At 41.1% G+C, this 24,539-nt stretch overlaps 1 protein-coding gene across 2 annotated transcripts; it reads right to left on the bottom strand.

Annotated features, from left to right (window-relative positions):
* Nucleotides 1-5,971: 5,971 nt before the first annotated feature.
* wdr5 (WD repeat domain 5) lies at nucleotides 5,972-22,670 on the bottom strand. 2 transcript variants are annotated; one of them, XM_057819901.1, is made up of 14 exons: nucleotides 22,450-22,670; nucleotides 21,163-21,264; nucleotides 20,966-21,074; nucleotides 19,170-19,243; nucleotides 15,889-15,978; nucleotides 15,216-15,305; nucleotides 15,046-15,129; nucleotides 14,899-14,954; nucleotides 14,750-14,796; nucleotides 14,582-14,657; nucleotides 12,364-12,397; nucleotides 12,194-12,268; nucleotides 12,028-12,115; nucleotides 5,975-6,541 (listed from the first exon to the last, which is right to left on the bottom strand). In XM_057819901.1, exons 2-14 carry the CDS (start codon nucleotides 21,235-21,237, stop codon nucleotides 6,441-6,443), a joined length of 999 nt encoding a protein of 332 aa, XP_057675884.1. In that variant the 5' UTR covers nucleotides 21,238-21,264; nucleotides 22,450-22,670; the 3' UTR covers nucleotides 5,975-6,440. The 2 variants fall into 2 exon arrangements, with proteins under 2 accessions (XP_057675885.1, XP_057675884.1); XM_057819902.1 differs by lacking the exon at nucleotides 22,450-22,670 and having other exon boundaries at nucleotides 5,972-6,541; nucleotides 21,163-21,258.
* Between the last annotated feature and the right edge of the window lie 1,869 nt (nucleotides 22,671-24,539).

Raw genomic sequence — 24,539 nt, 5'->3', positions numbered from 1 at the left:
ATTAAAAAAAAGGCTTCAAAGGCTGCCAAAATTCTCTCTACTCATTTTACGTTGCCTTTTAGCTCTATGTATATGTAATACGGTGCCATTATAGATTGAACACGACAATGCGTGAGTGGGTAGTGCAGCGCATGCGTTAGTTGCGTTAAATATTTTAATGTTATTACCGCCGTTGACGCGATAAATTTGACAGCCCTACTTTAAGCCAAAACTAAAGACTCTGGATGAGTGTAAGACATTTTGTCTGTAACGTTAAGTACAATTAGAAAACGATTTAATTATATATATATATATATATATATATATATATATATATATATATATATATATATATATATATATATATATATATATATATATATATATATATATATGTATACACATATTAAAAAAGGCATGTCCGATATTTTTTTGCCGATTCCGAAACTTTGAAAATGACGTGATCGGACCCGATCGATCGGCATCTTTACAAAAAAACTGAAAATCACGTTGTATGATTTTTAAATAATAAAGCTGCATTTAATTGCATGAAATAAGTATTTGATACATCACAAAAATCGAACTTAATATTTGGTACAGAAACCTTTGTTTGCTATTACAGATACCAAACGTTTCCTGTAGTCCTTGACAAGGTTTGCACACACTGCAGCAGGGATTTTAGCCCACTCCTCCATGCAGATCTTCTTCAGAGCCTTCAGGTTTCGGGGCTGCTGCCGGGCAACACGGACTTTCAGCTCCCTCCATAGATTTTCTATCGGGTTCAGATCTGGTGACTGGCTAGGCCACTCCAGCACCTTAAGATGCTTCTTACGGAGCCACGCTTTAGTTGCCTTGGCTGTGTGCTTTGGGTCGTTGTCAATGCTGGAAGACCCAGCCACGACCCATCTTCAGGGCTCTCACTGAAGGAAGGAGGTTGTCAGCCAAGATCTGGTGATACATAGCCCCATCCATCCTCCCCTCAATACGGTGCAGTCGTCCTGTACCCTTGGCAGAGAAGCAGCCCCAAAAAATGATGTTTCCTCCTAAGGGTTAGGGTTTAGTTTAGGGGTCCTGCCGTGTAGTTCTGGGCTGATCCCTCACCTTCCTCATGATCAGTGATGCCCCACGAGGTGAGATCTTGCATGGAGCCCCAGAACGAGGCAGATTGACCGTCAACTTGAACTTTTTCCATTTTCTAATAATCGCTCCAACAGTTGTTGCCTTCTCACCAAGCTGCTTGCTTATTTTCCTGTAGCCCATCCCAGCCTTGTGCAGGTCTATTATTTTATCCCTGATGTCCTTACACAGCTCTTTGGTCTTGGCCATTGTGGAGAGGTTGGAGTTTGTTTGTTTGAGCATGTGAATAGGTGTCTTTTATACAGGTAACAAGTTCAAACAAGTGCAGTTACTTCCAGTAATGAGTGGAGAACAGGAGCGGTTCCTTAAAAAAGAACTAAGAGCCGAAATATTTACTAGTTGGTAATTTATCAAATACTTATTTCATGCGGTTAAATACAAATTTATTATTTAAAAATTATACAATGTGATTTTCTGGATTTTTGTATTAGATTCCGTCCCTCACAGTTGAAGAGAACTTATGATACAAATTACAGACCTCTACATGATTTGCAAGTGGGAAAACCAGCAAAATCGGCAGTGTATCAAATACTTGTAAACATGAACAATGAATGAGTAGCTAGATTAGATCATGTTGATGCAACATAATGTTAACGTGCCTTTCCAACCAATTGCAATAGTCTCGTCGTTTCTCGCGAGATTTAAAAGTAGGGTTGCCAACTCCCTGAAGAAATAAGTGACATCTCATTGGTAGAGCCGGCCGGCCCAATAACCGTCACCATTTAATTATTGTTTGTGAAAAGTGATTTTTTTTTTTATTAGATGGGGCTTTGCAAGGCACAGGTCCAGCTAGTAAAATTCCTCAACTTTATTTTTATTTCTTTCTTTCATAATCTTATTATCCGCGTTTTTTGGGCGCACTGGAAACACCAAACGGTTTGACCGACCGGTTTGAATATCAAAATGACCGGAATTCCATTCATTTTTAATGGCAAGCATTTTCCCTTCATTTTCAATGACAGGAAAACATAGGTGGTTTCGATTTTTGACCACTTACCATTACAGCCCATTGACATTGAGCTGGTGCCCAAGTAAGTCAATACCACTGACAGCTATGTACGTCCATGCCATTGACTATCATGAATGTCGCTACTATTGATGCTAATGTACTGGATTCCATTGAAGCATATATAAGTTGATGCCATTGACGGTTATTTACATTAAAATTAGGGCTGTCAAACGATTAAAATTGTTAATTGAGTTAATCACAGCTTAGAAATTAATTCATCGTAATTAATCGCAATTCAAAACATCTCTAAAATATGCCATATTTTTCTGTGAATTATTGGTGGAATGGAAAGATAAGACAAGACGGATATATACATTCAACATACTGTACATAAGTACTGTATTTGTTTATTATAACAATAAATCCACAAGATGGCATTAACATTATTAACATTCTTTCTGTGAAAAGGGATCCACGGATAGATTCTTAAAGGATAAATGTGAGTTTGTATATTGTGACTAAATATTGCCATCTAGTGTATTTGTTGAGCTTTCAGTAAATGATACTGTAGTGACTAAACTGTTTTGCCCAAATGCATGATGGGAAGTGGGGAAACCATGACTGTGTGTGGTGGCTGCAAATTCTATATCTTCTCTGCGTTGTGTACAATGCAGGGCGTTAAGAAAAAGATCAACTCCTGTCATTCTTCCCCACGTTGCTCGCCTCAATAGTTATAATTGTTGTGGAAGAGATGTCAAAGCTTTTGGCAATTAAAAGCACGGTCCAAATGAATGCCTGTATCCACTCCACTCACTTGTCACTGCCTCTTAGCTCTGTATATACGTAAAACGGCGCCATTGTAGTCTGTTTGCGGCAATGCGTGAGTGGGTCATTCCGTGAATGCGTTAAATATTTTAACATGATTAATTTAAAAAATTAATTACCACACGTCAACGCGATAAATTTGACATCCCTAGTTGTGCCTTATGTTGGCTAGACGTGTGCTTTATGTTACAAGGACACAATTGCTAAATGCTGAAGGAAAGAAATATTATCAGGTGCAAATTCTTTCCATGATTTTTTTTATGTCGGTTCAACGCCCCATTTTTTTGAGTGCTGCAGTTTTATATTAAATACCGTAATTTTCGCACGATAAGACACAGCTGACTGTACACATACACCAAATTTGACACGAAAACAGCATTTGTTCATAGATAAGCCGCACTGCACTATAAACCGCAGTCGTCCTGACACTATTATAAGATATTTACACCAAAAGATATCAACCGGTAACACTTTATTTTACAGCGACATCATAAGACTGTCATAAGACCAAATGAACCATCATGAACCTTTGAGCCAACTGGGTGCAAAGCTTCATTGCTTCAAGAAGCTTGAATTTGGCCATCACTGTTCTCTTGGTGGAGACAGTCAACCTCTGCTGCCACCTGCTGTCAACACTGTTGTCGTCCAACATGCCTCCTAGCATGTAGTGCAGTGCTTCAGATGTAAAAAAAAAACTAAATCAAAATTCATAGTCTGTGCTAATTATTTTTTCAGTTACTGTTCTAGTTGTTTCATTCATTGTTTGTAGAGATGTCCCGATCGGATGCCGATCGATCGGGTCCGATCACGTCATTTTCAAAGTATCGGAATCGGCAAAAAAATATCGGACATGCCTTTTTTAATATATATATATATATATATATATATATATATATATATATATATATATATATATATATATATATATATATATATTTATACTTTTTTTTTTAATTAAATCGTTTTCTAATTGTATTTAATGTTACAGACGAAATGTCTTACACTCATCCAGAGTCTTTAGTTTCGGCTTAAAGTCGGGCTGTCAAATTTAGCGCGTCAACGGCGGTAATAACATTAAAATATTTAACGCAATTAACGCATGCGCTGCACTACCCACTCACGCATTGTCGCGTTCAATCTATAATGGCACCATTTTACGTATACATAGAACTAAAAGGCAACGTAAAATGAGTAGAGAGAATTTTGGCAGCCTTTGAAGCCTTTTTTTTAATTGGCTAAAGCCTTACAATCCCACTCTCAACGATCAGAAATTTCGTGGGAAGCAATGTGGGGAAGAAAGGTAGTAGTTGATCTTTTTCTAAACACCTTTATTTCCCAACACTGAGAAGATATATCAATTGGTACCTTTACGCACAGTCATGGTTGCATTTACCATCATGCATCTGGGCAGAAGTTAAATGGCTGAATTATCATTTACTGAAAGCTCATAAAAATCCACTAGATTGCAATATTTAGTCACAAAATACAAAGTCACATTTGTCTTTTAAGAATTACAAGTCTTTCTATCCGTGGATCCCTCTCACAGAAAGAATGTTAATAATGTAAATGCCATCTTGAGGATTTATTGTCATAATAAACAAATACAGTACTTATGTACTGTATGTTGAATGTATATATTAGTCCGAGTTTTATTCATTTTTTTTCTTAATGCATTGCCAAAATGTATATGATCGGGAAAAATTATTGGGAATGATTGGAATTGAATCGGGAGCAAAAAAAAAAGAAATCGGATCGGGAAATATCGGGATCGGCAGATACTCAAACTAAAACAATCGGGATCGGATCAGGAGCAAAAAAAAACATGATCGGAACAACCCTAATTGTTGTGGAATTTGGTAACACTTTGACAGCGACATCATAAGACTGTCATGAGACCATATGAACGATTCATTGCTTCAAGAAGCTTGAATTTGGCCATCACTGTTCTCTTGTTGGAGACAGTCAACCTCTGCTGCCACCTGCTGTCAACACTGTTGTCGTCCAACATGCCTCCTAGCATGTATTGCAGCACTACAGATGTAAATAACAACTCAAAATTCATGTTCTGTGCCAATTATTTTTTTCAGTTACTGTTCTAGTTGTTTCATTCATTGTTAGTTGTGGAATTTGGTAACACTTTGACAGCAGCATCATAAGACTGTCATGAGACCATATGAACCATTCATTGCTTCAAGAAGCTTCAATTTCACCATCACTGTTCTCTACGGGGAGACAGTCAACCTCTGCAGCCACTTGCTGTCAACAGTGTTGTCGTCCAACATGCCTCCTAGCATGTAATGCTGCGCTACAGATTTAAATAACAAATCAAAATTCATGTTCTGTGCTATTTCTTTTTTCAGTTACTGTTCTTGTTCATTTTTAGTTGTAGAATTTGGTAACACTTTGACAGCGACATCGTAAGACTGTCATGAGACCATATGAACCATTCATTTCTTCAAGAAGCTTCGATTTGGCCACCACTGTTCTCTTGGGGGAGACAGCCAACCTGTGCTGCCACCTGCTGTCAACACCGTTGTCGTCCAACATGCCTGCCTCTTAGCATGTATTGCAGCACTACAGATGTGAATAACAAATCAAAAGTCATGTTCTGTGCTAATTATTTCTTCAGTTACTGTTCTAGTTGTTTCATTCATTGCTAGTTATGGATATAACACACACTTAAAACAATGAGCCTGACTTGATCGGCCTACAAAACAGAAGTTAAATTTATGTGTTCAATCTTGAAAGCGCCAGAATAAATACTAATCATATGTAGCGTAATTTTCCAACTATAAGCCGCTCCTTTTTTCCCTCATTTTGAATCTTGCGGCTTATTTGTTGATTTATTTTGGTTAATAGGTAACACTTTTTTTGACAGCAGCGTCATAAGACTGTCTTAAGACCATCATAATTATGACATGACACAACCATGAGCATTAATGAATGCTTATGACAGATGTCATTTTGTGTCATCCGGAAAAGTTGGGACACTTAATGACATCTGTCATCAGCATTCATTAATACCCATGCTGTGCATACATATTATTTACCACTTCATCCAAAAAGTCCAATAATGCAACGCATGGGTTCTTTTCTTTATTAGAAAATTAAACCTGACATCACTCAACAATAACAGACATAATAATGGCAAAAAAACTAATAACCTTTAGGTTTTTTTTTTTTTTTTTTGTTCAGACCATAAGTGAGTTGTCATGAAATGTGTTGCCATCCACAATAAAAGTTCTGTCCAATTCTACTGACACACTAAAAAATGGTGTCATGATAAAGTTTGTTAAACAATTCCATTTCAAGAACAAAATGTGCAGTAAGGCGGAATGACACAAAACCACGTGGAACAGATGTAATATGGTTGTCGTGCAGAACACACTGCTAAACAGAATTTTTAGCCGATGTTTCAGTTTCGCATCATTGCTGGAGTTTATTCCCTGTAAACTCTGCATCCAAAAGCTCACTGGCAGGGGGAAAAGAAAGTCCTTTTTTCATATATATATATAAAACATTGTTAAAAAGAAATACGTATTGTCAGGCTTTAGCAATCACTCTTCCAAAGCTTGATGGTTTTGTCATTTTCTAGTGCGGCAGATGCGATGATGTTCTCTGTCGGGTGGCAGGCGGTGGAAATGACCACATCTGGAATTTTGAAAAGAAAGGGGGGAAAAAACATTTTAAGACAGCTATTTTTTTCAGTGTCTGTCTTTAAATTACCGTATTTTTCACACTATACAGCACACCTAAAAGCCTTCAATTTTCTCAAAAGCAGACAGTGCACCTTATAATCTGATGCGCCTCATACACTGTAGGCCAAAAGTATTGCCACCCCCGCAGATAATGCTCAATTTCTCCCAGAAAATGATTGCAATTACAAATGCTTTGGTAGTAATATCTTCATTTAATTATTTTGCGATGAAAAAACACAAAAGAAAATGGAAAAAAATTAAATCATTACCATTTTACACAAAATTCCAAAAATGGGCCGGATAAAAGTACTGGCACCCTTTGAAAAATTATGTGATTCTTCTCTAATTTGTGTAATTAACAGCACCTGTTACTTACCTGTGGCACATAACAGGTGGTGGCAATAACTAAATCACACTTGCAGCCAGTTAAAATGGTTTAAAGTTGAGTCAACTGTGTCCTTGTGTAAACCGAATTGAGCATGGAGAAAAAGAAGACCAAAGAACTGTCTGAGGACTTTAGAAGCAAAATCGAGGAAGCATGGGCAATCTCAAGGCTACAACTCCATCTCCAAAGACCCAAAAGTTCCTGTGTCTACCATTCGCAGTGTCATCAATAAAAGCAAAGCCAATGGCACTGTGGCTAACCTCAGTAGATGTGGACAGAAAGGACAAATTGACGAGAGATTTCAACAAAATATTGTGCGGATGGTGGATAAAGAACCTCGACTAACATCCAAACAAGTTTAAGCTGTCCTGCAGTCCGAGGGTACAACAGTATCAACCCGTACGATCCATCGGCGTCTGAACGAAAAGAGACTCTATGGTAGGATACCCAGGAAGACCCCAATTCTTTTTTTTTTTTTTTTTTTTTTTTTTTTTTTTTTTTTTTTTTAAACCTGTCCTGTTCAGCTGTTTGACACAGAGAATGGAAGTCTAAGTGCCCAGATTCTGAACAGTTTTAATGTTTCACATTGAGAGTCTGACATACTCCCATTGTGATCATTCAAAATACCTTTTTATTATGACAAAGCAGCGAACAGGAAGGGATTATGGGGGGACAGAAGAAAAGAAATACAAGAGAAGAAGGAAAAGAAACACATACACAAACAACAACTAGAAATACATTGAACATCTAAACTAGTTACTAATATGCTGGTGCTATCGTCAGCGAGATGTATTTCCGGTTTACACCATGTGGGGGCCTATTGGCCAGTGAAAGAGGAGAATGGGGGTGGGGGTGTCTATAAGCCTATAAGATAAGTGATTGAAAGGGGTAGAGTGTACACAAATCAGTTCTGTGATCTAGAACCCAGTAATCGTGTGAATCTCTTATGAGTAAGCCCGTTGGCGACCAACCCTACGCCGCCGCATCGCCAATCCCGGCACCGGGACCCCCGACCCGAGAATGCCCCACCACATCCAGCAGCACGCAGGCCCCACCGGGCGCGCGACAGCCACGCAGACGGGCGGAGAAGCCGCGCGGGCGCCAACCCAGGGCCACAGCCCCCACCCAGCCAGCCCGGGGAGGGAGGGAGGGAGGGCGGGCGCGGGGGCGGGGGGCCATGCGCAGCCCATCCCTCCTCCCGCAGCCCAGCAAAGGAGCCATCGTCCCCCCCCCGGGACCCAGGGTGGTCCCCCGGGCCACCCGCGCACCCATCAACCGGCCCTCAGGGATGGCAGGAGGGGACGCATCACCAACCCCACGCCTACACCCACCCCCGCCCGCCCACCCGGGCCACGAGCCACAGCCCCCCAACCGGCACGGCACGCCACGGGACCCCCAGCGGCCCACCAAGCCCCAGGCAAGGCAGGGTCCCCCGCCGGTGCAGGCGACACCCCGCTGATACACCGGCGCCCAGTCAGCGACCCGCGACGGAGCGCAGGGCGGATGCCCAGCCAGAGAAGAGAGGGGAAGGCGGAGGCAGGAGAACGCCCAGGAACTGCCACGGGGCGATGCAAGATCGGAGACCCGACCCCCCAACCTACTCCCGCGGCCGGCAGCCGAGGCAGAGGGGAGGCCACACCCCAGGAGCCACGCCATATAAAAAAGTGTGGGACCCACCTACCACCCTATTACTGTGGCTGCCAGGTTCCCGACTGGCAGCCATCACCCAGCACCGTGATGGGGGTGTGAGGGGAGGGTAGTGCAATGTATGCATTAAAATAGGAGAGCTTGGCTTGGGGCAGTGGGACCGCAGCATGGAGCTTCTGCCCAGCCGCCCGTCCCACCGCCCTTTGCCAGAGCTCTCCTGTGGAGTATGATGTGTGGTGCATTTAAAAAAGGTGCAGAGATGGCGGGGCCTGTGGTGAGGAGGCAGCCGTGAGGTACCCCCACCCCCAACAGGTCCCAACCATCCCACAACCTTGGTGTGTGGTGCATTAAAAACAGGGGGGAGCCGGGCCGGGACTGTAAAGCCCCGTCCCAACTCTCCCCGGAGAAATGTATGAGCATGTAAGTGCCAAGGTGAAAAATATTTACAGTGCCGAAGTGAGAAGTGCGTGAGTTAAGAGGCAGGCTCCCGCGGGCGTGGCCCCGTCCACCAGAACCACCGGCCGCAGGGCAGAAGAGGCGTCAGGGCCCCGATCAATCTCCGCCCCAGACCACCCATGGCGCCTCCGCGACCGCCCCCCCCCCCCCCCCCCACCCACCGAGCACCCACCCCGCACTCCGAGCAGGCGCCACACCAAGCGCCGGCGACCAGGGGACGTCCACCCCACCGGCAAGGGACAGCAAGCCTCACCCAAGGCCCCGCGGGCCCCAAGAGGCCCCGCCAACGACCCCGCCGGCCGGGGGGCAGCAGCGGCCGCCGCGGCCCAGGGAGGCGGACAGGGCCGGAAGCAGACCAAGGGGACGGAAGCGCGCCCCCCACAACCCACCCCCGGGCCAGGAGGGGCGCGCGGCATGACACCAGAGGGCACCTCCCCGGCACCCGGTACAGGGAGACGCGGCTCCGGCCGGGCGGACCTGGGAGGGAACCATGGCTGCCGCATGCACCCCCCGGCCCCCACCCCAACTCCACCCCACCCCACCCCAGCCGGCCGGGGAAGGGCCGCGGCCCCGGACCGGCACCCGCGCGGCCCCCCCACCCGCCCACGACACCAGCGCGCGCCCGACGGGACCCCCGCACAGCCAGACGCAACCAGACAAGCCCCGGCCGAAAATCCCGGGGGCCAAGACCGGCGACGGGACGGCCCAGGGCAGGACGCCAACAAACTCCACCTGTAAAGCTGACAGAAGAAGAGGTTTATCAAACACCATTAGATGTATGCCAAGGACCGGTGAAGTGTATTATTTACGCATAGTTCCTTAATTGTTCCAAGTCTGATAATATATAGGGTGTTCCAAAAAAAAGTTGCATATGTTCCCCAGCAGCTGGAAACCAAATTGTCTATGAGTATCCTTGTAAAATAAGCCCATTGACCGACTAAACTGTGAAGGAAGAAAGTGTATTTATTACATGCTGTTGGGAGTGTACAAAACAGTTTGGATTTAAACAAGACCCCAATTCTGACTCAGAGACATAAAAAAGCCAGGCTGGAGTTTGCTAAAACTTAACCGAGAAAGCCAAAAACATTTTGGAAGAATGTTCTCTGGTCAGATGACACAAAAGTAGAGCTTTTTGGGAAAAAAACGAGGCCTTCAAAGAAAAGAACACAGTTCCCACACTCAAACATGGCGGAGGTTCCCTGATGTTTTGGGGTTGCTTTGCTATTTCTGGCACTGGACTGCTTGACTGTGTGCATGACATTATGAAGTCTGAAGACTACCAACAAATTTTGCAGAACAATGTAGGGCCTAGAGTAAGAAAGCTGGGTCTCCCTCGGAGGTAACGGATCTTCCAGCAGGACAATGACCCTAAACACACTTCAAAAAGCAGTAGAAAATGGTTTGAGAGAAAGCACTGGAGACTTCTAAAGTGGCCAGCAATGAGTCCAGACCTGGATCCCATAGAACACCTGTGGAGAGATCTGAAAATGGCAGTTTGGAGAAGGCAGCCTTCAAATCTCAGAGACCTGAAGCAGTTGGCCAAAGATGAATGGTCTAAAATTCAAGCAGAGCATTTTAAGAAACCCAATGATGTATACCGGAAGCGGTTGTTCGCAGTTATTTCGTCTAAAGGTTGTGCTACCAAGTATTAGGCTGAGGGTGCCAATACTTTTGTCCGGCCCATTTTTGGAGTTTTGTGATTTTTTTTTTTTTTTCCCCCCATTCGCTTTTGTGTTTTTCATAGCAAGCAAAATAAATGAAGATATTTCTACCAAAGGATTTGTAATTGCAATCATTTTTGGGGAGAAATTGAACTTCATCAGACAAAAAATGCAGGGGTGCCAATACTTTTGGCCAGCAATGTATCTGCATCAGTATTGGCTAACCATGGCATAACATTCCCTTTAGTGCAGCACCATCTAGTGTATGTATAACGCAACCTCAACCACTACCACTACTGCGCCTTTTATTTCAACAACAATATAATAATAATAATATATAATATACCCTATATATGAAAATAGTCTTAAAATAGGCCATTCATTGAAGGTGCGCCTTATACTCCGATGCCCCTTATAGTGTGGAAATACGGTATTCCTACTCCATTTACATTAATTGTGATTGTGGACACATTGCACTCATCTAAAACAATAAATTTTGAAATCCTTCTCAAGCAGACATGTCCAAACTTCGGCCCAGGGGCCAAATGCGGCCCGTGGTCACATTTCATCCGGTCCCCAGCCTCTGTCCTAAAATCATTAACGTCTGGCCTGCACACAGACTTAATAAATTGGTCAGCAGTACTGCTACCAGCATATGAAGTAGCTTACACACTAAACGCTGCTCCTCATTTACCCACTAAAAGGCAACAGCACTCTAAGCAACATTACCCCGTGTGACCCTTTACTCCCGATTTTCTAAAATGGCGACAATCAACAAAAAAAGAAAGTTGACTGCGACGGCTGACGCTTCAAGGATAGGTGGAAATTGGACTATTTCTTCACTAAAATACGCAACAACTGTGTCCGCCTCATTTGCAAAGAGAACGTCACTGTTTTTAAAGAGTTCAATGTGAGGCGATATTACCAAACAAGACACGCTGACATGTACGACAAGATTACAGGGAAGATACGTTGCGAGAAATTGAAGCAACTTGAAGCTAGTTTAATTTCACAGTAGTATTTCGCAAGAGCCCGAGAGTCGAAAGAGAACGCCACAAAGGCTAGTTGCGAGATTGTTGACATTATTAATTTGAAAAAATAATAAAGCAAATGTGACGCACAGAATGGCTTGCTAAAAATTTGCTTAAATATATTGTTCTACGTAAAGGATGTCAGCCAAGGTCGCCCCCCCCCACACACACATTTTTACCACACCAAATCTGGCCCCCTATGCAAAACGTTTGAATACCCATGTTTAACCTAAAGTGTTGCTGCATTTCTTAGCAGTACCTGTGTGGCCCTGCAGTTTCTGCACGATCTCCTTTGTCTGCAGGTTCCAGATATACACCATGTTGTCCTCAGAGCCCGATACGATCCACTGTGACAGATCGCATTAAGTCTCAAGTTAAAAAAAAGAAGTTTACAAGCATGCCTTCGATGTCATCTTTCAACTGACCTTTCCACCAGTGACGGAGAAGTTGGCAAATACGCAGTACTTCTCATTTTTATGGCCCGTGTACGTTTTCAAGCACTGCAAATTTAGAGCGACAGGGATGAACAATTTAGCGATAACTCTGATTGAGACGAAAAGTTAGCCAACAGAATGTCTTCTGGAGAAAAGCTTACCTTTCCTTTGCTATAGTCCCACAGCTTCAGTGTGCTGAGAAGCAAAATGCAAATGACACTTTAGAAAAAAAGTAACAACACAATCTGCCTGGACATGACAAAAGCATGCATATTTACGTGTATATGTTGCCCTCTGCTGGCCATAACAGAAACAGCGATGAGGAAGACTCATGCTGTATTCAGACTCAGACAGGCCTCATATTTTCTGGTCGAGCGATGGGTTCCCACACAAAGTCGATGTAATCGCGTGTGGCCTTGTGACCGGCGACATTCAAATATGTTTTGTGCCTTCAGTTAAAGGCCAAACCCCTGTATGTTGCTTATTTTTACATCACCTGAACTGGAAGTTGTTTGGTTTCACTTTGGCGACGTAAGGTCTGTATCAACAAATAACTAATTTTGGCGCAATATTATTGAAGTAATATTAGGAGGAAAAAACGTCATTATTTTTATGTTACGTGAATCGGAAGTTGTTCTGTTTGGCGGACCAATGGCACCACCAGGGGGTGGCCACGCCCGCCCATAAATTCGATGGCCACCCGACTGGCCAATGTAACGTTAGACTGAAGTAGCATTTATTATGCATTTAATTTCTTGTTGCAAATTTCTTTTTGTTACATTTTGTGATCCAATAACATTGTGTTGGGAAATATCTAGTTATGATTATTTTTTATACTTGCTTTTATCTGTATCTCCTACCACCAATTTTCCCCAGTAATCCTTAATATGCACAAAACACAGTAAAATTAACTGGACTGTTATGGACTACGGACATTAAACCATTAGGAACACGAAACATAACACAATAAACCAAAGTAAATAGGAAGGCGTGTCCTTAAAGCAACACTAGGTAACTTTTCAACCTTTATAAAATATTTTCATAACATTTGTGATATGTCAACTGACAACCAGTTGAAAGACACCTCTTTTGTATCTTGAGGGGGTCTATATCGTTTTCACCGGCACTAATTAAATTAGAGGAGAAAAGTTACATTGTGATGCTTTACATTTTTCTGACAGTTTTTACCGGCCTGTTTACTATAACATAATAAAACCTAAAATTATGGCTTTTAGTTTTGCCGTGCCACTCCTATGAAAAAAATAACTGAAGCAAATTTTTGGCAGGTTTAAGGTTGGTGTGAACACAAAACAACATGGCGGTAATGGTGTTTGATTGACATTCAGAACTTGAGCTGAGCATGGTTTGAGCGATTTTAGAGACTGCCTAGTCAGGTGACATTTTGCAAAAAATATGGCGGAAAACACGGACAAGGCTGATAAAGCCATTTCTGCTCTTGAACGCCTCCTAAAAATAAACTGTATTTTAAGCCAAAAGAACTGTTGCGTTTGATAGAACAATATGTCTATATGCTGCCATAGCAGCTTCATGGCGCATTAAGTCCCCAAACTATTTTTAACTTTAGCCTTACTCCGTTTTACCCTGGAAACCTCTGTTTACAGACGTCGCGCAACCGCTTTTGTTTCAACCTAGCCATAAAAAGAGTAAGTAATCGTGTTTATTATTTGAAATGTCTGTCATTTTTAGCTCAGAATCATTAATTGATATCTAATATTTAGCTTAAAAAAACGACTTTAAAAAATTATTCACTAGCATATTTTAAACTTTTAAACAAATTAAGTTGCCATGAAAAAATTGGCGCCTGTAAAAAAAGTCACGGATATCTACCTCATAACTATCGCTCAATTGTATTTTTTTTATTACTGTCCCATTTCCCCCAACATTTTAGATGATAAATAATTGATCGAAACAAAGAAAAAAAAAAAACTCCTTCATGTCTGCGATTTCTGCATCGCGACCCTTGTTATATGACCATGGTTAACACATAAAATCCCCCCAAAATCCGGCTGTGGCCATTCACATCTGTGTCTTGACACTCGGCGATACATGCTACATGGAGTTTTTGGATCGAAACGAGGTAAGTACACGATAATATCTCGTTAAAATAGTGGCGTCTTTAATTCTGCTTTCGCATGCTTTCATCTCCAGTTAGGGTTTTCCTGTTTGAATTTTTTTTAATGCCCTCCTTTCCCTTTTCTTCCCCCAGAAAATTGAGATTTTAAGCTTTCCAATGATGTATCACACATGCATATCGGACATGAAATTTGGGCAAATTGGGAGTCTCAGAGCGGAACTTCAAGTCACCTAAGTGTTTTCCAGCATATATCAGTTCTGAATGAAAGTCTAGTTCGAACTCACTTATCCAGCGTCGCAGCCAGGATGTATTTCCCATTGGGAGAAAACTTGACAAACGACACCGGAGGGTTGTCGTCATCTAAAATAAACAACACATGTCAACATTTGGGGCAATTAAGACATTTTGTTTTTTTATTCAATATAAACATAAACACCAATGTATCACCTCACCTATGAGTGTTTTTAAGCACTGCCCAGATGCTGTGTCCCAAATTCGGCTAGAGACAAAGGGAGAAAAAAGTTAGTGACCTAACCTTATGCCCAAATTTGATCAAATTCTTTTCCCCACACAACAACATTACTATTTGGTTAATTCTTACCAAAGTCCATCATAGCTGCTGGACACAATCAGAGAGCCATCTCTGTTGAAATGGACCTAACAGCAGAGATACAGATGATTCATAAAGATTAAATCCGATCATATCACTTTTTGAGCTTGACTACAATGCAAGAGCAAACTTTCTTACAGCAGAGACGGGGTCTGAATGAGCGGGAAGTGTTTTCAAACACTTTCCAGTCTTCACGTCCCATATTCGCACACTCTCGTCAAACTAGGAACAAGGTGAAAACAAGAAAAAAGTGCGGTGAGAACAAATCACTCCATTCCTGGCGGTTTATAAAAAGCATGTGTACTCACTGATCCCGACACAATAAGATTGGATTGCGGGTTGAAGTTGCAGCAGAACACGTAGTTGCTGTGACCTTTCAAGGTCTTTAAGCATTTTCCCTGAAAACACAGAAGGAGAATTAGTGTAGGTCAATCCAGAAAATTGAACCACCCATACTTGCTTGTTCACATGCATGCGCACACACTGATTCAGAAATGTCATTAAAAGATGATTCAGCAATATCAAGCCCCACGAATAAAACATTATCTTAACACACTCAAACTATCAGAATTGACTGCTGTCGAACACAAGCAGTTTCACAAATCATTTTAGAGGTTGTCCTGACACAATGCCAAAATATTTAACAGCAATACAATTTCTGCTTCATAAAGTAACACTATTCAACTGTTTGTCCGAGTTTAGAATAAACATGTGAATGTGGTTCATTTCAATGCTTCATTATTATTGGCTCAATATTTCAGATCAGCTGCGAGAAATTGTGGTCATTGATCCAAAAAAAAAAAAAGCGTAACCAGCAGGACACAAACCCATGACAACCATTAAAAGCAAAACATAAATAACGTCTTCTTCACAGTATTGAGGAAGACAACTAAAGGTGAAAAAAAGGTGTTTATCCAGGTGTATTCGCTAACAAACTTTTTGCAAGGTCACTACCCACAGAAAAGAGAGTTCAGAATTTACCGAGCTGACATCCCAGATCTTCAAGGTCTTATCATCAGACGCAGACACCAGAAGGTTGGAGTCCGAGGACCAAGCCACATCAGATATGCCCTGTGGGGTCACGGAAAATGTGACGTGAACGTAGGCAGCTGGTAATTTAGTTAAGTCAAATGAAATGTTTACAAGTTCTTGAGAGGCCTTTTGGTTATCGATAAGCTTGTTGTCCTATAATTGCCAGGTTAAAGTTGTTTCAATGACTAAGACCGCAAAAGCCTCCTCTCCTGTTACACCAAATGTTTTATCTCCTGACAAACCTGTTGGGTTTAAGTTTTAGTTCAGCACTCACTGTTCAGGGGAACACATTGTCAATGATATTGACTGACTGATTGATTGTGATTGACTCAAATTATATTTATTTGAAAAAATTAGGGCTGTCAAAATTATCGCGTTAACGGGCGGTAATTAATTTTTCTAATTAATCACGTTAAAATATTTGACGCAATTAACACACATGCCCCGCTCAAACAGATTAAAATGACAGCGCAGTGCAATATCTACTTGTTACTTGTGTTTTTTGGAGTTCTGTCGCCCTCTGCTGGCGCTTGGGTGTGACTGATTTTATGGGCTTCAGCACCCATGAGCAATGTGTAATTATTGACATCAACAATGGCGGGCTACTAGTTTATTTTTTGATTGAAAATTTTACAAATTTTATTCAAACGAAAACATTAAGAGGAGTTTCAATATAAAATTTCTATAACTTGTACTAACATTTATTTTTTAAGAACTACAAGTCTTTCTATCCATGGATCGCTTTAACAGAATGTTAATAATATTAATGCCATCTTGTTGATTTATTGTTATAATAAACAAATACAGTACTTACAGTGCCTTGCAAAAGTATTCGGCCCCCTTGAACCTTGCAACCTTTCGCCACATTTCAGGGTTCAAACATAAAGATATAAAATTGTAATTTTTTTGTCAAGAATCAACAACAAGTGGGACACAATCGTGAAGTGGAACAAAATTTATTGGATAATTTAAACTTTTTTAACAAATAAAAAACTGAAAAGTGGGGCGTGCAATATTATTCGGCCCCCTTGCGTTAATACTTTGTAGCGCCACCTTTTGCTCCAATTACAGCTGCAAGTCGCTTGGGGTATGTTTCTATCAGTTTTGCACATCGAGAGACTGACATTCTTGCCCATTCTTCCTTGCAAAACAGCTCGAGCTCAGTGAGGTTGGATGGAGAGTGAACAGTTTGTGAACAGCAGTCTTCAGCTCTTTCCACAGATTCTCGATTGGATTCAGGTCTGTACTTTGACTTGGCCATTCTAACACCTGGATACGTTTATTTTTGAACCATTCCATTGTAGATTTGGCTTTATGTTTTGGATCATTGTCCTGTTGGAAGATAAATCTCCGTCCCAGTCTCAGGTCTTGTGCAGATACCAACATGTTTTCTTCCAGAATGTTCCTGTATTTGGCTGCATCCATCTTCCCGTCAATTTTAACCATCTTCCCTGTCCCTGCTGAAAAAAAGCAGGCCCAAACCATGATGCTGCCACCACCATGTTTGACAGTGGGGATGGTGTGTTCAGGGTGATGAGCTGTGTTGCTTTTACGCCAAACATATCGTTTTGCATTGTGGCCAAAAAGTTCAATTTTGGTTTCATCCGACCAGAGCACCTTCTTCCACATGTTTGGTGTGTCTCCCAGGTGGCTTGTGGCAAACTTTAAACGAGACTTTTTATGGATATCTTTGAGAAATGGCTTTCTTCTTGCCACTCTTCCATAAAGGCCAGATTTGTGCAGTGTACGACTGATTGGTGTCCTATGGACAGACTCTCCCACCTCAGCTGTAGATCTCTGCAGTTCATCCAGAGTGATCATGGGCCTCTTGGCTGCATCTCTGATCAGTTTTCTCCTTGTTTGAGAAGAAAGTTTGGAAAGACGGCCGGTTCTTGGTAGATTTGCAGTGGTCTGATGCTCCTTCCATTTCAATATGATGGCTTGCACAGTGCTCCTTGAGATGTTTAAAGCTTGGGAAATCTTTTTGTATCCAAATCCGGCTTTAAACTTCTCCACAACAGTATCTCGGACCTGCCTGGTGTGTTCCTTGGTTTTCATAATGCTCTCTGCACTTTAAACAGAACCCTGAGACTATCACAGAGCATGTGCATTTATACGGAGACTTGATTACACACAGGTGGATTCTATTTATCATCATCGGTCATTTAGGATCCTCACTGAACTTCTGGAGTGAGTTTGCTGCACTGAAAGTAAAGGGGCCGAATAATATTGCACGCCCCACTTTTCAGTTTTTTATTTGTTAAAAAAGTTTAAATTATCCAATAAATGTTGTTCCACTTCACGATTGTGTCCCACTTGTTGTTGATTCTTGACAAAAAAATTAAATTTCATATCTTTATGTTTGAAGCCTGAAATGTGGCGAAAGGTTGCAAGATTCAAGGGGGCCGAATACTTTTGCAAGGCACTGTATGTACCGTATGTTAAATGTATATATCCATCTTGTGTCTTATCTTTCCATTCCAACAATAATTCAGAGAAAAATATGGCATATTTTATAGTTGGTTTGAATTGCGATTAATTATGATTAATTAATTTTTAAGCTGCAATTAACTCGATTAAAAAAATTTTAATCATTTGACAGCCTCAGAAAAAATAAATATGGGCACTTTATTTGAAGTCAAAACTCGTCTTTGTTTTGTTCATGCCAACATGAAAATTGTGGGGAGGTCAAAGGCAAATTTATGCTGAATCCACCACTAGTGTTTTGACCTACAGGTGTTCAAAAACTCAGTTTAATATAAATTTTAAATTTCTATATATATTATCGGGTATCATATCCCGTATCAGCCTTGAGGAGCAGGAAGTTATCAATATCGGTGTCGGTTTCAAAACATGGATATCGTGCACCCCTAATTAGCACACAGTAGTTGCTTGTTTACTTTCAAACTGCTTGTTCGCAGAAGTGAGTGCCATCATGCACACCGTGATCTTGACATTTTTTATCCATTGCTTAAAGGAGACTTCAAACAAACTGTAACTGTGTCAAGCATCAAAGGTGATATGGGAACATACAGGAACATTTTGTGGGTTAGCTGATGGTTGCATTGTTTTTTTTGTGTGTGTGTGTGTGTGTGTTCTGTAAAAAGCTTTGGTACCGTTGTGGCTGTTGTGAAAGCGCTATGTAATTTATGTAATGTTATCTACTTTAACTTAACCTTTAAGTAAATTAAGGACCCCGTTTCTATTCATGTTAATGATGTTCCACTTACAAGTTTGTGTCCTGATATGGTTTTCTCAAACTTGCCGTCATAAGCGCCCCAGATTTTGATGAGTTTATCTGCAGCTGCAATGAGAAAGGAATTGAAGAAAATTAAAAGGGGTGTCTGATTTCCAGCGGCATAGCGCATTCGTGGCCATGATGGCCAGAACAACAAAGGGTGAGTGAATTTGCCATAACAGAAACTTGCTCTTTCAGAGTGGCAAACTTTACGTTCAATAGCAGAGGTTCTGGCATCGCGTTATTTTGCTGTTTTGGCGGAAGGATACACACAAGTCACAGCAGATGAAGCCTTGATAAATACATTTTTCATACAATGTTTCACGAGCTCCAGAACACTCGGACTTTAGCGCTTTATTGTGGAACTGTAGTTTACAGAGGTCATTAAACCATCCACGTTTTAGACAAAACTAGTGCCCTTTACACATTTGTTCTAATCTCCCCTTCGTCCTTCAAATGAGAAGTCATGGCTTTCTTGTGCAACAATGAAAAATGAACACATTCATGCTTGTGGCTGCAGTAAATCTGCATCCCAGAATCGCCGCTCTTGACCGTGGTTAGGTCATCCTTAAGGCGGCTCCTTCCTTTTGAGGACGTCTTGCGCTTTGCCGTGGGACCATTTCACAGCTAGCGCTAGTGTAAAAAGGGATTCAAGGTAGATAATTTTGAAAATAATAAACATAAGCATAAGCCCTTTCTAAAAGAATAAAAAGCTTAGGTATTTCATTGGCTAGGAGAAAAGTTGCCTTCTAAAGTCAGCACTCTGCAACTGTTGTGATGTTTTCTGGGGATTAGTCAGGTTGCCATGGAATCACCATAAATTCAAGAGAACTTAATGAAAGTTTTGGTCTGAGAGACATCCCCGCAACAAATTCTGTACAATTAGGGAGACATTTGTACAACATTTCGATAACCTAGACACCATGTCTCATCTCAGTTAGTGTAATTTGTGGTAACGTCTATGCAACAAAGCTTCACCCATTGAAGTACTGTATTGACCCGAATATAAGACGGCCCTGATTATAGGACAACCCCCTCTTTTTCAAGACTCAAGTTTGAAAAAAAGACTTTGAACACCAAATTCATTTTTATACAGAAAATAATTACAGTACATCTGAAACAAATGATTATAACAATATATTTGAGAGAAAAAGCATGTTATTTTGCCTCATTCAAATCTTAATGTCTGAACATTTAAATATGTAAACTAAAGTGCAATCACATTCGTAAATGAATGGCTTCTGGTTTTTGAAATGTAAATAAAACAATCTATTGTGATAAAACAACAAAATTGCAATAACTGCATTAACCGTCAAAATGAGGTTAACTGCAACTGTAGTCTTGAAACAAATCTGAATAAGGAAAAACATTGCAACAAAATAATGCAAACTGGTTAAACTTGAGAGTAGATGACATCTGTCATGACAGAACATTACTCCTCAAGTTCAGCATTCACTTCAATGATATTTGGATCCATCTAGCGTCATGAATGGGTATAATGTCTAGACCCCGAATATAAGACGACTCCCACTTTTTCAGACTTATTTCAATGCAAAAAACACCGTCTTATATTCGGGCCAATACGGTACATGAATGCGAGACCACATAATTGAGCTTGTGCCAGCCAGGAATAAAAATCGTCACAGAAATGTCGTGCCTAGGGATGCTTGGATCACGAGTTCCAAAGCCAAGCTTCGGTTAATGGACCAGCAACAATTTAATTTGATAAAGCTTCGGTTAATGGACCAGCAACAATTTAATTTTATAAAATATGTCTGAAGAACTTACAGGAGCTGGCCAGCCACTCTCCACTAGGACTGAACTTGACAGAGGACACAGCTTTAGTGTGGCCTGCTAGCGTAAACTTCAATCCGTAATTGGGCTTGGAGGGAGTTGACTATAAATCAAAGACAAGATAATTGGCAATTAGCAAGAAAACAATGGAGTCTGCTTATTTTTCTTCATTGCATTGAAGCTTGACCAACCTTATTCTGAGTGGATGTTGTTGTCGCCACCGGAGGCTTTGTGTCAGTCTCTGGCTTCTTGTCTTCTGTTGCCATGGCAATGGAGTGAGCATCAACTGTACCCTATTTGTAGACGCAAAATATATGGTTTTGAATATGTATGCACATGAGCAAGGATTCTCAAGCTTTAGCAGGCCGCCCGATAGATAAGGACTCCTCCTTAGAATAAAAATATACTAGCTGAGGGACAGCACGGGTACTTTCTGTACTGTTAACACTAAAATCAGGGCATATCTCTAGGATCCTTTTATCTTGCATGTTACGGTCTTTGAAATATTAAGACATTGAACAAATTGCAATGGGCGTGTAGGTCGTTCTTTGCCGTCTTTGCTCGGTAATTATTTAATTCTTTTAAGTTAAAGAAAAATAATGTGCGCTTCAAGGGCCTCGCGTGGGTCCCTGAGGGAGTGCCATGGTCACCAAATTTCTTCAAAACAAATCATTGTATTTAAGCATTTTAACTCAGATGAATTGGGACTTGTAGTAGGGTTGTCCGTGCATGTTGCATTTAGTATATTAGCAGAAAACGTGAAATTCCTTTGTTTTATCACTTGTCCTTAGTAAGCACTAAACATGTATGTTAGGCAGGCTAGAACAACATCACATTTGCCACAGAAACACAGGCCACTAAATTATTGATGTATTTTACTTTAAAAAAAAACATTCTGAAACTTACACTTACCACCAGTTTGCTAAATAAATGTTCATGATTCCTCCCTACACCCTGGTTGGGATTCATTACTCATGAAGAACTTAAAATGATTTATTTTATCCAAAGAAACGCAGTAACATTGCTGAATTATCTGCATGAATCGATGAGAATCGATAGTCTGCATCCCTTGGCATAAGAGCCGCAAATACATACCATTTTTCAATAAAGCATGAACCAAAATGGTGCCCTTGTTTGCGGGCAATTTAAACAGTACACCCGTGCCATTAGGTCAGTTAATTCAAGATAAAACCGTGGAAGGAACCGGAAATATCAACCATGAAACACTTAACTCCCTGACATGCAACTCTTATGGTAAGCTAATATGCTATGCTAACGCTACAACCTCTCTCTATTCTTCATTTTAGGCATGCAAACGAAAACCTCTGATATTTTGAATATACAATGCATATGTGAAAACTGCAAGGTAATGTCTGTCGAGTAGCCACATGCACTGATGCTGTTGACAAACTGAGTTAGCTACCATGGAGCGGCCCTCGTTTCACACAATGAGGGTTCACATATAAATCGATACTTACGGGGATTTAATTGAGTTTTGGCGTCTGGTTGCTGCTCCTCATAAAACACTAGTGAGAATATGTGTACGTATATAAGCGTTATGACAATGAGGGAGTTCCGAACTGGCTTGCAACTGAACGTTTGCTATCAAGGAGGAGGGTGCGATGCAAAGCGGGGAATGTGCCACTGCAATGTTGTCCACAGCGCGTGCGCAATTACGTCAAGAGATACGGACCTTCACGGGGGACAAAAAGGGCTTGAACACTCTTCTAATGTCAAACAGTTCAACTATCAGGGCAGGGGCGTAGGTTTATGGGGTCAGATTAGTCTCATAAGCATATAGGTTTGCATAGGGACCGTAGAGACATAACATAACACTACCAACTTTTCGGGATGCGCAAATTGTCCCCACCAACTGTCAAGCAACCTTATTTGCATTTTAAAATATGTTCAGTTGTATAGGTCATTTACACTGTCTTCCAATGTGTTGTAGGGACAGAATTGACCCTACCATTATTAACTCATTTGCTCCCAAAAATGTATAAATATTAGAGATGTGCATTGGCACTGCCCTCACGATTCGATTCGATTACGATTCGGAGGGCCACGATTCGATTCGATCCGATTCGATTCGGCAATGCATCGCGATGCATTAAAGCCTAGGATGCATTAAAATTCTAAAGCAAAGCATATTTTTCGTGAATCATGAGGCAACGCAAGCGGTCAGAGATTAAACAAATTTTTATTGGCTCTTGTGTCACTCCTGGTTGAAGTCAAATGAAAATAGTATACTTTCAGATACATATATATTAAAAAAACAGATCACAGCATTTAATTCATGCTTTGAATGAGACCAGGGCTTTCTCTTTTTTTACACACAGTAGCAGCCTTTCACACAGTGCAACATCTGAACTCCTGTGCAAAATCAGTAATAACAGTCACTGTATTTTAGTCACAACGACCCATCAATAAAAATATTCAAGTAAATATTAAAGAAAATGACAAAAAAAATATTGTAGTGCAGCAGCATCTTTATCGCAATATCAATCCAGGGAATGGATTGATATTTAAATGTAAAGTAGCTCCCTCTACAGTAGAGCCTAGATCTTGAGCCCGAACCAGACCCGACCCGACCGAATTTCGGGCCGGGTGGGGCCCAAAATGTCAATCATTTACGTTCCGGTCGGGTCGGGCCGGACTTCTCTCTCGCTAACTTTTTAAAAAAATAAATATATATTTGTATACTAAAACGATGTATGGATGTTAAACTAAGGAATACTTGTTATAAAATAAATTGGATAAAACAGAGAGAAGGCGCTTTGGTAATCACAAACATGAGCCAGTGCATTGTTCGCGCACATGAACGCCGTGGCCCCGCCCTCCTTTTAATCTTCCCCACCCGTTCTTGGCGCTCTCTGCGAGTCTGCAACGCTGCATCCTGGTATTTCCTTTTTTAATTTCCATATAGAGCCGCAAGAGGTGAAAAGCAAACTAAAGACAGTGGGATTGAAAAGGCAAGAATCCACGAGTGGTGTGTGGAAAGGATTTAAATTGATAGTGGAAGATGCTACAGAAAACTGTCGGCCTTGCCGAATGCAAAAAATTTGCCGCTTTGCTCTCGTACGAGAGCAGAAAGACTGGCACATTGACGCTGAGCAGGCATTTTAAAAACTGTACTGGCCTAAAAGGCCAGTACTGCACCTCTTCGTGCTAAACAGGACATCTTGGAGTTAAAACGTCATTATTTATTTTGTTTCAGTGCTCCTTAAGGCAGGTTGTTCTTTTGTGTGTTCTGAGGCAAGTCATTAAAATAAAGAATGTAATTTAAAAGTATTTTAGTTTATTTTTGAATATGCTGCTGTTTCTCTCCTTGTCAGAGAGGCGCGTATAGTGAGCACAATATCCCACACAGAAATATATTTGACAAACCTTTCCAGCGTTATTTCGTTGTGTAAATGCATTTATAATTATCATAAAAATATGTAGACTATTTAAACATTAAGAAAACCTGTGTTTTTTTCTGCCAACTCGAAGAAATTAAAATAAATGTCAATTTCATTTTGCCGAGAAAATGACGCATGAACTATCCACCTGATAGAACGGACACACA

This window comes from Corythoichthys intestinalis, chromosome 17, assembly GCF_030265065.1.
Source record: "Corythoichthys intestinalis isolate RoL2023-P3 chromosome 17, ASM3026506v1, whole genome shotgun sequence".
NCBI lineage: Eukaryota > Metazoa > Chordata > Actinopteri > Syngnathiformes > Syngnathidae > Corythoichthys > Corythoichthys intestinalis.
The sequence above is the reverse complement of the archived record's forward strand: the minus strand, read 5'-3'. Positions and strand labels throughout refer to the sequence as shown.